Source organism: Corvus moneduloides, chromosome 22 (genome assembly GCF_009650955.1).
Source record: "Corvus moneduloides isolate bCorMon1 chromosome 22, bCorMon1.pri, whole genome shotgun sequence".
In the NCBI taxonomy this organism is placed as follows: Eukaryota; Metazoa; Chordata; class Aves; order Passeriformes; family Corvidae; genus Corvus; species Corvus moneduloides.
In genome coordinates, this window is record NC_045497.1 from 300840 (window position 1) to 314608 (window position 13769).

General features: G+C 47.1%; 1 protein-coding gene and 1 long non-coding RNA gene across 11 annotated transcripts in view; one reads left to right on the forward strand and one right to left on the reverse strand.

Annotated features, from left to right (window-relative positions):
- The window catches only part of CASZ1 (castor zinc finger 1), a 199410-nt gene extending 189090 nt beyond the window's left edge, over positions 1-10320 (forward strand). For 6 of the 10 annotated variants that reach the window (XM_032131874.1, XM_032131870.1, XM_032131872.1 and 3 more), the window contains 2 exons: positions 899-1192; positions 4469-9742. In XM_032131874.1, coding sequence (XP_031987765.1) covers positions 899-1192; positions 4469-5724 — 1550 coding nt within the window. In that variant the 3' untranslated portion in view covers positions 5725-9742. Of the gene's footprint in view, positions 1-898; positions 1193-4468 lie in introns of all 10 variants that reach the window. The other 4 variants (XM_032131868.1, XM_032131866.1, XM_032131871.1 and 1 more) reach the window with 2 other exon arrangements.
- Positions 1159-4469, reverse strand: LOC116454835. The gene is made up of 3 exons (XR_004244209.1): positions 3479-4469; positions 2409-2542; positions 1159-1820 (listed from the first exon to the last, which is right to left on the reverse strand). It is a non-coding gene; the product is annotated as an uncharacterized LOC116454835 (long non-coding RNA).
- Positions 10321-13769: the final 3449 nt, after the last annotated feature.

The following is a 13769-nucleotide window of genomic DNA, read 5'->3' on the forward strand; positions in this document are numbered from 1 at the left end:
TTGTTCCACTTTGTGCAGTTGCACAGAGGAGACCCCCTTCATCTCCTCTTCAGGGAAGTAAGTTTCTGCCCTGTTTGCCAGGATAATGCAGAGCCATCTCCCCCTGCCCTGCATTGCAGGGTCAGCTTGTCAGGAGTCAGATACCTGGTAGGAATTCTGCCATCATATAGTGATGACCAGTGATCTCTCAGCTGTCTTTCCCAGTGTTAAGTGGGATATTCTGCATAGGCTGCCTCAGTTTGCTTTAATTCCATACACATTTTCCTAGTTTTCTTTCCCACCCCAGATAAAGGCTATCACAAGCACAGTCATACGTTGTAGGAGCGCTGCTGGGTCATGGCACTGGCCCCACGGCATCAGGGCACCTGCAGAGGGTTCTGGTGGGGCAGTGGGTCCTGGCACTCTCTTCTGTGTCAGTAGTGGCCCAAGTGCTAGGAAATGCCCCCACTGCTCTCCAGGTAGGGAGCAGCTCCGCCCGCCCCAAGTGCCAGAGCACCCTTACAGCTGTTAATTGAAGCAGGCAGGAACCCTATAGATGAACAAGGACCAGAAAGACCAAATGAATTGGGAAGTCCTGCCTGAAAGCCTGTGTCTCTTCCCCCATACGTAAAGCCAGCTTACCTCCTGCAGAGACAACTCTCCTCTTCCTAGTGCTGTCAATTCCTCACCTTCTGTTTCTTCTCTGTTGCAGTTCTGTTTCATACATTTGTGAATGTAGTTTCCATTTTCATCATATTGCTTCTGCTCCTGGATTCTCATTTCAGTTCTTTTGTTTCTTGTTTTGTTGTTTTTTGGTTTTTTGTTTTTTTTTTTTTTTTGTTTCGTTTTGTTGTGGTTTTTTTCTTTTTTTTTTTTTTTTTTTCTTTTTTTCTGGTTTTTTTCTCTCCACATTCTCCAGGCTGCCTGGTTCCTTCTACTGCTACTGCTGCTGCCGATGATGCAACCCACACTGCACCACAACCTCCACCACCATCTCTGCCTCCATCTTTCTCACAAGCCCTGCTTAGGTCTCCCCTTCCCACCCTCCCCTATCTCTTCTCTCCATCTTGTCTCTCATACTCCTTGCTCAGTGCCACTCTGGGAGCCAGCAGAGGCATTGTCATGCCTGCCGCCAGCACCGCTGGGTTTTCGCCCATCATTGCCACTCCAACTCCAGTAAAAAGTGACGTTCCCTTAGTGCAGGATGCAGCAGGTAACACTTCTTTGCTTTCTCTCCATGTCCTGTGCCCAGCTCCGTCCCCACTCACCCTGCCCACGTTTTTTTTTCTCTGCACCTTTGGGTCGGTAGAGCAGCAAAGATCACTCTGTGCCTTATCTAATGTTACCCAAGGGCCCATCCATGCCTGCTCCTTTTCCCTGCTGACACTGTAACCACAGCCAAGGGGAACCAAACCACAGCAAATCATTCATAGACATTTGGATGGATACCTGAGAGCAAATGCCACCAATTCCTAACTATGAGAAAAACCTAACAAAATCCACAGTTAAAATGCATTTGCAGTGTCTTGATAATGTCAGAGTGGCCACAGAGCAAACTTCTGCTCATGTGGCATTGATGGGACTTGGACTTCTTGGTTAGATCTTCCAGGCCACCCAAGCCAGTGCCTGCCATAGTGTGCTGCACAGATCTCAGCAGATGAATGTCTGATGAGGTACCCAGGTCCTGTGTTACAATTGATCTTGCAAACTTCATATGAAGCCACAAAGTTCAGGGGTGCCTTCCCAGGATGAGGAATGAAGTACAGGCAGTGTCACATGATGACATCATCAGACAGGTCGAGCTGTTTCTCACACTCGTTATTTATATCTGCTCTAATCAGCTGCAGAAAATACAGATAGATTTCAGTTTTAAGCTGTCATGATTCCCATGTGTAACTAAGATCAGAGATGTCTCAGGCTGGGGATTCTCATTCCATCTGGGAATGGTTTTTAGGGTGTGCCTCAGTTTTGGCTTCTTTTCCCAACTCCTAGCTCTTTTCTAGTTAATTAAGGACATCTTTGTGCTTAAAGTTCACACTTATAAGGCTTCTGGCAGCCTACAAATATCCCAGTCATTCTTCCTGCCAGTTTTAGTAATAACATAAATCCAAGGTCAATGGTTGGGAGTATGGCTGGAGGACCAACTTCACGGGTTTCCAACTCCAGTTCATAGGTTTTTCTCAAGGGACTTGGCAGGAGAAAGATCCTTGCCTTGTCCAGAGGAGTGTGTGCCAATTAACAAAATTCACAAGAAACTCTATCTTTGCTTCTTTTTAAACTGAATTGCATGCAGCCTGAAACATCTTAACCTTGTGCTGTGCTTCCTCTAATCAAATATTTCTAAGTGTCTTTTGGTTTTACTTTGGTATAGCTTGGTGAATGCTCACATTATTAGTGGTTAAAGAAATAAGCTTAAGGAGAACACTTACCATTGAGATTTGGTGGGGATCACATCCACTGAGGCTTGTAATCTTCCACGGGGTGCAGGGACTGAACGTTGGCAAAGGAGGAGAGTGCACCAAGGTGTCATCTCCCTTCATTATGCCTTACTCCAAAACTTTGCCTGTATGAGAAAACAGAATTGGTTTTTAACTAAAGTTTTAAGCACATCTGTTCCAACTGTTTTAAAAGCTGTGTAGATACAGAGTTTTAAACAGGTGATACTTAAATTCTACTTATTTCCCATCCAGAGTCTTTTCTCTAAAATGGATTATCCCATATTCCCGTCCAAAGACAGACAATATGAGCATTAATTAATTAATGCTAAGGGACTTGATGGTTTGGCTGTAATTTTTTTAAAAGGAGTTAATCTGGACAGCAGTGACTTGTGCAGGCACCACTGCACTTACATGAGTCGGCTGGGAGTGGAGAACTGGATTTTACAATACCAGATGTTTAGGGGGGAGCAGAGAGTAAATTGGTCACAGATTCTGTAGTTAAGAGCCTGCCAATTTCAAATCTCCAGTGACAAAGTTATTCTTTCACTGGTAGCTGGTTAAATCAGCCTTAGCATGCAGTTTCCACCAGCTCCATGTCACTCAGATGGTCTCACCATGGATGACCTAAGCTGGTATCCTGATTCACAGTCTGAGCACAAGAGCCATTAACAAATGGTGTAGAAAAACCTTTCGTTCTTTGCTTATCCCACAACCTGTACAGCCCAGCCATGTGGGAGAGGAGGTTCCTGCCACCACTCCCATTGGCTTGTGTGGGAGGTTTCCTTCAGTGGTCACCACCTTCTCTTGAAGGGCTGTCACTGAAGGGTCATCGCCTGTAATACCTATGCACCCACCAGAAAGGAAGTAGTTCTACACCACTCAGATGACTGTCCCTTCAGTCTCCCAGACAAGGATGCAAACTGCTCTGGGTTCTCAGGCCCCAGGCACTGTATGTCACAAATCGTGCCTCTTCTAAGAAGATGGCAGTTTCAGCAGGAAGAGAGGCAAAAAAAAAAAAAAGTATGTGTTAGTTGCAAGCTATAATTTCTAATTACACTCACAGTTCTGCACCTGGTAAGAAATTCTTGCCTCCAACCTTGTCTGTGCTGCATGTTGATACTGGAGATTGTGGGTTGATTCTGGAAACAGCAAGCAAAGAAGAAAAAAAGTTAATAGATACATTGAGGTCGAGTCCTTGATGTCAGTGTGATCCTAGGGGACACGAGCACTAGCCAGTTATGCTGGCCCTGTGAATCAGAGTGGAAGATAGATGAGGGATCTTTATTTATACTAGGGGCATCATGTAATTTTTGAGACCCAAGGGAATGCTGCAGAACTGGTATTTTCTCTCAGAGTCCACTGGCTAGTGATGATGAGAATTAGCCCCATTGAACATCTGTCCATCTGTCTTTCTAAGTGCACTCATTGTAATATGTAGGCTCGTTACAGTGAGGGATGTTGCAGTCTCCTGGCCAAAGTCCATCCTGTTTCTATAAATTACACCCCCCCGTTGCAGTTTTAATCACGCATGGGATCTTCCTTCACTTCCTGCCTGTCCTTGGCAATTGTACTGTATTTACAAGAGCCTGGATAGGGGAAAACTGCACACATACAAGCTTTTAGCACACTGCAACTCTTTACCACCCCAGTGAACTACAGTAACATACCTCAGTCCTTGGACTGGAACAAGCCAGCTCCTCCCTGTTAAAGTCTGATTTGAGGAAAACGGGACTAGAGATTAGTTAAGCAGCAAGAGAAACTGTGAAAGTAGCAAACCAGAGAAGCAACAGTTAACATTTGGACAAGATCAGGTTTGCCAGAGCAGCAATCAGAGACAAAGCAGGATATGCTGAAAATTGAGGAAGTGATGTCCAGCAGGCATCAGCTAACCCAGGATCCTGGAGTTCAGGCTCACTTAGAGCTCGAGGGATGAGCTGCGGGGTGGGAACGGTTGCAGCATTGGGACTTGGCAAATACAGAGCTTCCCAGGATGGCTGGGAGATGGAGAGACCTGGCTGTCAGCAACACCGCTCTGCACTTTCTCTCCTCAGGGAACACCATCACTATGCCAACTGCCTCGGGGGCCAAAAAGCGTTTCTGGATTATTGAGGACATGTCCCCATTTGGCAAGCGCCGCAAGACCGCGTCCTCACGCAAGATGCTGGATGAAGGGATGATGCTGGAGGGATTTCGGCGCTATGACCTCTACGAGGACTGCAAGGACTCCAGCTGCCAGTTCTCTCTCAAGGTTACCCACTACCACTGCACACGGGAGAACTGTGGCTACAAGTTCTGTGGCCGTACCCACATGTATAAGCATGCCCAGCACCACGACCGTGTTGACAACCTAGTATTGGATGATTTCAAACGCTTCAAGTCTTCACTGAGTTGTAACTTCCCAGACTGTCAGTTCTCTGGCAATAGCACACACTTCCACTGTCTGCGCTGCGGCTTCCGCTGCACTGACAGCACCAAGGTGACAGCCCACCGCAAGCACCACGGCAAGCAGGACGTCATCAGCGCCGCCGGCTTCTGCCAGTTCAGCTCGAGCGTGGACTGCGAGGTGCCTGACTGCAAGTACAAACTCAAATGCTCCCACTTCCACTGCACCTACCCCGGCTGCAAACACACAGTGGTGGGGATGTCACAGATGGACTCGCACAAGCGCAAACACGAGAAGCAGGAGCGAGGGGAGCTGCCTGCCATCTCTCCCGGCCCCGAGGGCCTTGCCCACTCCACTCTTGAGTATGATATCCAGAACTCTTCCATCAACCTGGACAGTTCCCTCAACCTCAGCACTGACAACAACAGCTCCCTCTTCTTCCTGCAGAATGCAGCTGGTGTGGGCCTCAATGACTCACTGGACCTCAGCAAGAAGCAGGCAGAAGTCACCGAGGGCCCTTCCCCAAGCAGAGCCGGGGCCGCGCCACAGGAGAGGAACGCTGGGGCATCTGGCTCTGGTGATGTGGAGGATGAGGATGACTCTTCCCAAGAGGATGAAGAGGATGATGAGGAGGAGATGAATGAAGAAGAGGAGGATGATGAAGAGGAGGATGACGATGATGATGAGGAGGAGGATGAGGAGGAGGAAGACCTGAACACAGATTCTGAAGAATCACTGCCAGACCCTGAAGGCCTGGCCACTAAAGAAGATGGAGAACCAGAGGAGGGTGCTTCTTCCACAGACCATGGCGATGCTTCCAGGCCACAGGGCGAGCCAGCCCTCACTCCAGCCCCGACTCCTGCTTCTGCTCCAGCTCCGCCTGCTGCCTCAGCCTCCACCATTGCTCCAGCAGCTTCTCCTTAATCTTAGAGGCAACAGCGGCAGTGGTTTGGTTTTTCTCTTACACAGAATTACTAAGAGAACCCCATGTGAGGCGAGAACAAAGATGGGGATGGCAAATGAAAAACAAACTCGGTGCCACAAATGAGAGAGAGGAAGGAAGGAAACCCCTGCTCTTCACCAGGCCCCATAAGAGATCGATTCGCAGCAGGACTGGTGCTGCATCACTCCATTCTACAGATCCCGGAACAAGGGGGCAGGATGCAGCAAAAAATACCCTTTATACAGACATGAACCCTGAGGATACCTGCTGCTTTTCCTTGCTCCCTGCATGGTGCGTGGGGCCTGTGCCCATCTGGGGACCCTTTGTTATGGGTGGGGCTCTATCCCCCCAATTTTCTTTCTGGGTTTTATTTTTCCATGTTTTCAGTTGTACGATAATAATAATAATCTCCACTTCTTGGTGGGGGGTGGGTGGGAACAAGAGGTAATGAATTTTAGAAATATATATTTGTGTGTGTGTCTCTATATAATGTACACACACACACACATATATAAAATTAAAGGAATTGGTGTCACAAAGACAAGTAGCTCAGCTTTTGCCAGTGGGAAGGAGGGGGTGAGGAGTGTGCTCTCTCTCTCCACCCTTCCCCCTTCTTTCTCCAGCATTAAATGAATGGCATCAGACAGCCAGGGTGGGAGTGGGTATTTATTGTCACATAAATGAGGATGCATTAATGAATGAGCAGGGGTGGGAATGGGACACTCCTCTGTTCTTCCAGATCCTTTTTGCTGTTAATGATAATAATTTTGAATGCTATTTATATTGTAAAACTTTCTCAGTCTACACTTTCTCTGTAGGACACCTCTCCTCATCCCTGCTGTTCTGACTGTAGGGATTTAGCTGAAGTAACCTGGGAAGAACACAGCAGGCAGTTTAAAGGGTCTGTCACACTGGAGGACTGGGGTTACTCTGCCATCCAGTTCCATCTCATCCCAACCCGTATGTGCTTCCTCTCTGCTGAGGGTGAGGCGTTTCTGTGGTGCTTCAGTATCCCCATCTCAGGAGGCTCTGAGCTGCCCCTGCCCCATGGTGCAGCACAGGGAGCACCAAGCTTGCACAGGAGCATCCTGGTCACTAAAGCAGCCTTGAGAACGTGCCCTGCTCTGCCCCAGGCAGTCAGACCTGGACAGGTCCCAGTCCCCAAGCCCTGGTCCCCAGCCCTGCACTGCAGACATGCCAGTCTGTGACTGCATGGATGGACACAGATCTTGCACTGCTGCCCAGGGAGGAGAAGGCAGGACACGCTCTGAGCCCATGGTGGGGTGTCCTGCTCAGCTCTGGGGTGGGGAGGGGGACACCCCTGTTCTGCAGCACCCCTGGACCTATACTGCCTAGTCCTGGGTTTTGCAGTTACAGATCCTGCTGCACCCCCACAGCCCAGAGACCCCAGCGCTGGGGAGGTGCCACCCAAGAATTGCTGCAGGTCTGGGCCATCCTGACATATTTTGATGAGTAGGACTGAGGGCTTGGGCACTGCATAAGCAAATGCAACCAGACTGAGACCTGCCACCTCCAGCAGCTTGGGCTTTCCCCTGGTTCCAAGCTCTTCCCTGCTATCTTTTCCTGGCCTGATCTGGGAACACACACTACAGGACACTGTCCCGGACTCTGGCAGGTGAGACAGTAGCTGTTTGACCCCAAATCCTTGCTTGAGCCTGAGAGGGCTTGTCTACACACACCAGGGCACCAGAAGGACTAGTATGAATTAATTCTGATAGTTATTTTGGTGCCAGTTTTAAGTATACCAGAATAGTCTGAGCTTTGTCCTTTTTTTTAAAAAAAAAAAATCTTTTTTTCCAATACCATGCAGGCACCCTCTCCCCTCCTCAGCTCCCTGAGCACTTCAGCTCTAAGGGATCCCCAGGATTTATTGTCACCCGGAACAGATAAAGGCCTCAAGAAGTTTAGGTTTCTTCCTTTTTTTTTTTTTTTTTGTTATTTCCCTAAGGAACTGGTGCAGATCAGGTCTGATTTATAAACAAGCAGCTCAGCTGTGTAAATGTGGGGACTGAATGTTCAGCTAATGTTTCAAAAGGAAAGGAAAAAAAAAAAGTTGTACAGTATTTTTCCTGTAAAGGTTATTACTATATATAGAACAAAAGAGAAACCACCAATGCCAGTGGGTGGAGGGGGAGGTGTCACCTGCCTTCTGGATAGCCCTTACATATGGTTAATTGTGTGCAATTTTTTTTCTCCTTTTTTTTTCCCTCTCTCTTTCAATGTAGTGTATGTTTGTAGGGGTGGCAGGGGAGGGGGAAGCCTTAATGCTGTGGTTTGAGGCTGACTTCACACTCCCAGCACTGACCGGACCTGGACGATTCCGAATTCTAACTTGAATTTTGTAGAGATGAAACAAATGAAAACATATGAAATATTATTACTAGTTTGTAGTTTATTTAATTCTTTGGAGTTCTTTTCCTCTATCAGCTATTTGTGTGGCTTTTATTTTTATAGGGGGTTTTTTTTGTTTGTTTGTTTTTGTTTTGTTTGGTATATCCCCTGCCCTCAGCTGTGTGTTTCCTAGCACAACCCCATTCTTGAACAGAATGAAGCTCACGTTCCTGGGGCAGAGTGATGGAATGATGCCCTGGAATTTCTCAAAATGGGATGGGGCAAAAAGATTTTACTTTACTAGCATTTGCTGCAGGTTCTGTACTTGTACATTTTCCCCATGTTCAGCTACTTAGATAGTATGGTGATGGGCTCCAGGAGGAATCCTCAGATTAACACAAGCCACATCTTGCAAAGCAGATGTGATTATTTTGTACCGCCAAAATCAACAGGATCTCTGTCAGTGACTGTGGGAGCAGGACCAAGCCCTCCTGAGAGCATGTCCTGCCTGGGCACATGGAGCTGGTGCCAGGGGTGACCAGAGGGCTTCCTTGGGCCACTCATGTCCCCGCAGGATAGACAGGTCATGTCCCTGCTCTTGGCAGCTGGGACCCTGCACTGTGACACAGTGTTTTACCTCTCCCCTGTCCTATCTCACCAGACTCCACTGACTGAGTCACTGCACGACAGTGGGGAAAGCAGAAGTGTGTGGAGGAAGGGGGTAAGAGATGTCCAGTGGCTCTGCCAGTGCTGGACAGGACGCACCATCCCAGGAGCAGCCGGAGGCAGGAGTGGCTGGTGCACCCGCGCCAGGGTCCGCCTGGATGGGGCCCTGTGTCACACATCCTGTGTGGCTGAGTGTGCCAGAAGGGCCCATGTTTATCTATGCACACCATTTTCTCCCCCAAGGCACCCTACTTCTCCCTAACATCTCAGCCCTTCTCCCAAACTTCTATGGCCTCTTCTCTAGGAGCTGGCACAGGGAATGAAAGTTCTTTCCCAACAGGCTACTGCTAAAGGTGACCCCTGAGCAGGGCCTGACCCCCACAGAGGGTCAGGTGCCCTTGCAGGACAGTGGCCACCCGGCCAGCCTGACCCCATCCTTCTCCCAGTCCTGTTTCTGTAACTCTTACACTGTCTCTGTTCGCAACAACAACAAAAGAAAGTTGAACCCGACTTTTTTATTCTGCCATGTTCAGGCTTTAATTCAGCAAAACCCTTAAGCAGATGACTGAGTGGGCCCACGTTTAAGCCCGAGCTTAAGTGCTTTTCTGAACAAGGGCCTCAACAGCCCAATGACCCCATCAGAGCAGGTGGTTTGTCATTCCAAGCTCTCATAGCAATGGGACTATCTAAAGAATGACCAGAGAAAGAGAGGGAGATTCAACTGGCTCTATAAGGAGGGGAAAGAGGAGAGAAGAAATGGAACTATTTTGTCCAAAACAAGATAAAAACCAAACAAAATAAACCTTGAGAGGGACCCTCCTGATTCTGCTACCATTCACTGCTGAAGAGCAAAAAAATTAAATAAAAACTATTGACTAGATTGTTCATTCTAGCCACAAACTCAACTGGATTAAAGTCTGCGTGGAAGGAATTTTGTAAAGAAAAAAATTTCAAAAACTTTTTCCAATGTAGCAAAAAAAACAACCTTAAAAAACAAAAAAATGGAAAAAAAAAAGACAATGAGGGAGGATTCTAGCCTTTTGTAATATCCATATTGCACACTAGGACTATAAGCCATTGCTAGCTCATTTTGAATTTTAAATGTGTAATTTTATTTTGTTTTGTTGTTGGTTTTTTTTCTTTCCATGGGGGAGGGGGGGAAATAAATGCTTGAACCACCAATGCTCTTTTTAATGTTTTATAAATATGTATGTGTATATATATAAATATAAAAATAATATGTATGCACATATATATGTGTGTGTGTATATATCTATATGTATATACATATATATAGATATATAGATATATATATAGGTTTTGAGACAAAAATGCAGAAAGCGAAAAAAAACACCCTAAACAGGATGGTGTGCTCTGATTTACTTGAATCTGGTCTCTTCAGCACCTGCGTTATTAAGAACTGAATATTTTTCCACTTGAATTTAGTGCTATTAGAAATTTAATATATGTGTTTTATTTATTTGATTTTTTTTTTTTTTTTTGCATGACTGATGCAAGGTTTGACATTTTCACTCAATAAAAACTGGAAAAAAAAACCCCAAAGTTTTAAGTGATCAAGTTGTCTTCTTGCTTGAGGAGGTGGTTTATGTTTGTAAGAGTTTGGAGCAGGTGGGGTGTTTGGAAACCCCAGCACGGCCCCATTGAACAGTCACTGTTGCAGCACCGGTTCTCCCGTGGGAAGTGGAGTAGGAATGGAATTCTCTTTGCATGGACTCTGGTGTTAAGGTTTCCCAGCAACCCTGAGGTTTTATCTGAATTGCCATCAGGGCCCTTTACAGACATCATGAGAGCATGAGCTAAAAAGCTGTACACTCAGTACAGCCAGTCCCCACTGTCTCCTACCCAGGATTCATTCCAGACCTGGGCACTTCCACACTGGAGGTGGGTCTAGCACAGGCTTCATCACCAACATTCCTGCAGAGTGGGACAGGCAGGAGATGCCATTTTTTACAAGGAAGTAAGCAAGTTACTTCGGGGGAAAACAGAAGGAACAAGTGCATGTTTGCAGCAGTTCATGTGCTCTAAAGTGATTGCCCTTGCTGCACCTGCCAGTACCAACACATCCCTGAGTACTCACCCTCCCTGACAGGTCATTGCACCCAGCCCCAGTGCCGGTGTCCGCAGACATTACTGTGCACAAGAGCTGCCTCTGGGGGACCCTCACGTCCTCCACCCTGCCCAAAGTTGTCCTGTCACCAGTGAGGCCACAATGCTGCCCATAGGCAGCACAGATCCAGCTGCCCTCGTGGCTGGGCTGCAGAGCCCTGGAAGTGCAACTGGTTCTTCACCAACAGCAGGGATTTGCATGTCTGTGGACCCATTCCCGCTCAGCACTGCACTGGCATGGAGCACTGCATGGTGCCTGTCCTGCTGAAGTGCTGCTGGGCGTGCAGGGCCAAGGAAATGTCAAAAGTTCTTGTTTTACCCAGAGAACACCCTTCCCACGTGGCTCTTCCCCAACCACATGGAAGCAGCTGGGTCTTTGTGCCTCTCTGCCATTATCAGAGAACCCAGGAGCAGCAAAGCAGCCCCTGCCAAGCCTGATGCATTGGCAGCAGCTGCCTCCATATTAGCAGAGAGGATTAGACTCCTCTCTCTTTCAAAGCTCCCTTGTTTCTCTGCTGCAGGTCCCAGCCCTCCTGTTTTCAGATGTCATTATCTGAACATGCTCCTAATCCAACCTTGGAGCCCAGAGGTTTGTTCTCACTGGAGCTCTGCCCACAGCACATGGAATATTTAAATGGCCATGTTTCCAGGTGAGGACGGGGGACATAAACAACACAACTCATTGCTTGAAAGCTTTTGCTGAAACTTGCTTTTTCTCAGTGGAACTCTGACTGGACTTCATAAAAGAATGACTAAGTTGTGGGAGAAGCTGCAAGTTGAACAAATCAAAGTCTCACTATTGCATTCGTTCCAAGCCCTTGCAGGTGGTGACAGTGCAGTCTCGCATCCGTAGCCCTGCACCCAGAGCATCTGCACCCACATCTCTGCATTCACAGCCCTGCATCCACCACCCCTGCACTTGGTGAGCCCTGGGAAGCAGCAGACACCAGGCAAGGTCACTTGTTCTAATGTCAAGACAAAAACTGGGCAGTTGCTGCTGCTGCTATTGTACTTTGATACCTCAAGTGTATCCCTATAATAGCCTTTTTTGTGAGTGCAGGACTCACAGAAGTTACACACAGCCACAAAACCACACTGCATGTTTCATGAGACACTGGATATCCCCTTTTTAGCTCAGTACCAAGTCTCCTGCAGCACTGCCAGCAGGCATCCACAGCGGGAAGATCCCTTGGCACCAGCCCAAACACAAAACTCAAAACAGAGGAGTGCTGCCTTCCCCTCTCCAAACAATTCAAGAATTTAAACTGACAGAGGCAGCAAAAGTTCAATCACCTCAAACATAAACAAGCAGCAACCAAGGTATTCCAGGACACAGAATGGGAGACCAGATGGTTCTGCTGCTGCCTTCAATCATCCTGGTTTTTAGGTGTCATTAACCAAACATGCCTGGTCCGGCCTGAGCACATGGAGACCTGTCTGTGCTGGAGCCAGAAGGGCCAACAAGGACACAAATAATGAGCGCAGATTAATGGTGTTGGCCATCACAGCAGCTCAGAAAGCTGATCACAGGTAATTGCCATCAGTGGCTTAGAAAGACAATCATCACTGTTCATCCCAGAGCTTCTCACAGACAGTCCAGCAAGGGCATTCCTAGAGATTCCTAGGAAAATAGTACTTTGGGTTACACCTCTCCTTGTGTCCCAGACCTCTGAGGAACAGTTCTTACACTGCAGTAGGCATTCATTTAATTTGCAGAAATCTTTCTTGTAAGCTCTTACCAGCTCCAACCCCAACTCCCTTCACTCAAGCACCATCTTACAGGGTTGTGAGGCCCAGAATTCAGAGCAGTGGGTGCAGAGCAGCCAGTTGTCTCCCCTGAGTTGCACTGTTGGGATGCAGAGCTGCAGATGCCCACAGAAAATCCTCATCATGGCTTGCTCATCTGAGTATAGAATGAGTAAAGCATGTGTGACTCAGGAGGACATTTACTCCAGTAGCATAATACATCCTACACCCTGACAGAAGGAAATTCAGAATTCTGGTGCTTACTGGTACTGAGGAAAAGCAGCTGTTATGATGCACAACACGTACTGGGCATAACTTAGAGTTTGCAGGGACCAGCAGCACTGGGTTCCTGAGGTATCATGACATTCAGAAAGACACGGAGACTTGCCAGGGAAATAGGTCTGTTAATCAGTGGAGAAAAAACTGACTAAGCCAGCTGTTGGTCCTGTCCATGTTGCTTAGGTATGGCACCTAAGAGAGAAAGCAGCCACTAACAGATAACAACTGGCTAATAGATAATAAATGTCTTGAAAAAGTTCATGGAAGAAATATTTTCACTGGGTATAATAACACAAAGCAAGAGAGAAGCATTATGACACAGAAGTGAACAAGAGGGTGGGGACCACATGTTTAAAGCTAAGACCTTCTCTTGATCTGTAAAATTTCTTTCACAGTTCTGCACAAGCCCTTTCCAAGAAGAAAGGTTCTGAACCAACAGTCCTGCTGCACACTACACACAGACTGCATCAGCTGCTTGAGTCGCAATGGAGTTTAGCATTTACAAACCTGCAGGTGCTTGTTTTGAAGGCCATGGGAAGTCCTTTTAAAGAAGCAGCTCTGGGGAAAGGGGAGAGGAGCTATAACCAAATCTCTCTCTTCCCCCAATTTGCACATGGTCTGCAGAGAAGACTAAAGCTTTCGAACATGACAATAAAACCTCACATCATCTTCAAGAGGAGTATGAACTTTAAAGACTTCTCTGAAAGTCAGTGAGCAGCTTGTACCTATTCTGAACAAAAAAAGCATGCAGGTTGTTGGGAATGTCTATGGAATTTCATGTACACTAGTAAGTAAGTTCTGTCTTTCTTTAAAAATTAAGGCAGAACTTTGCTTAGTGTAGGTTACGGACGGTCGG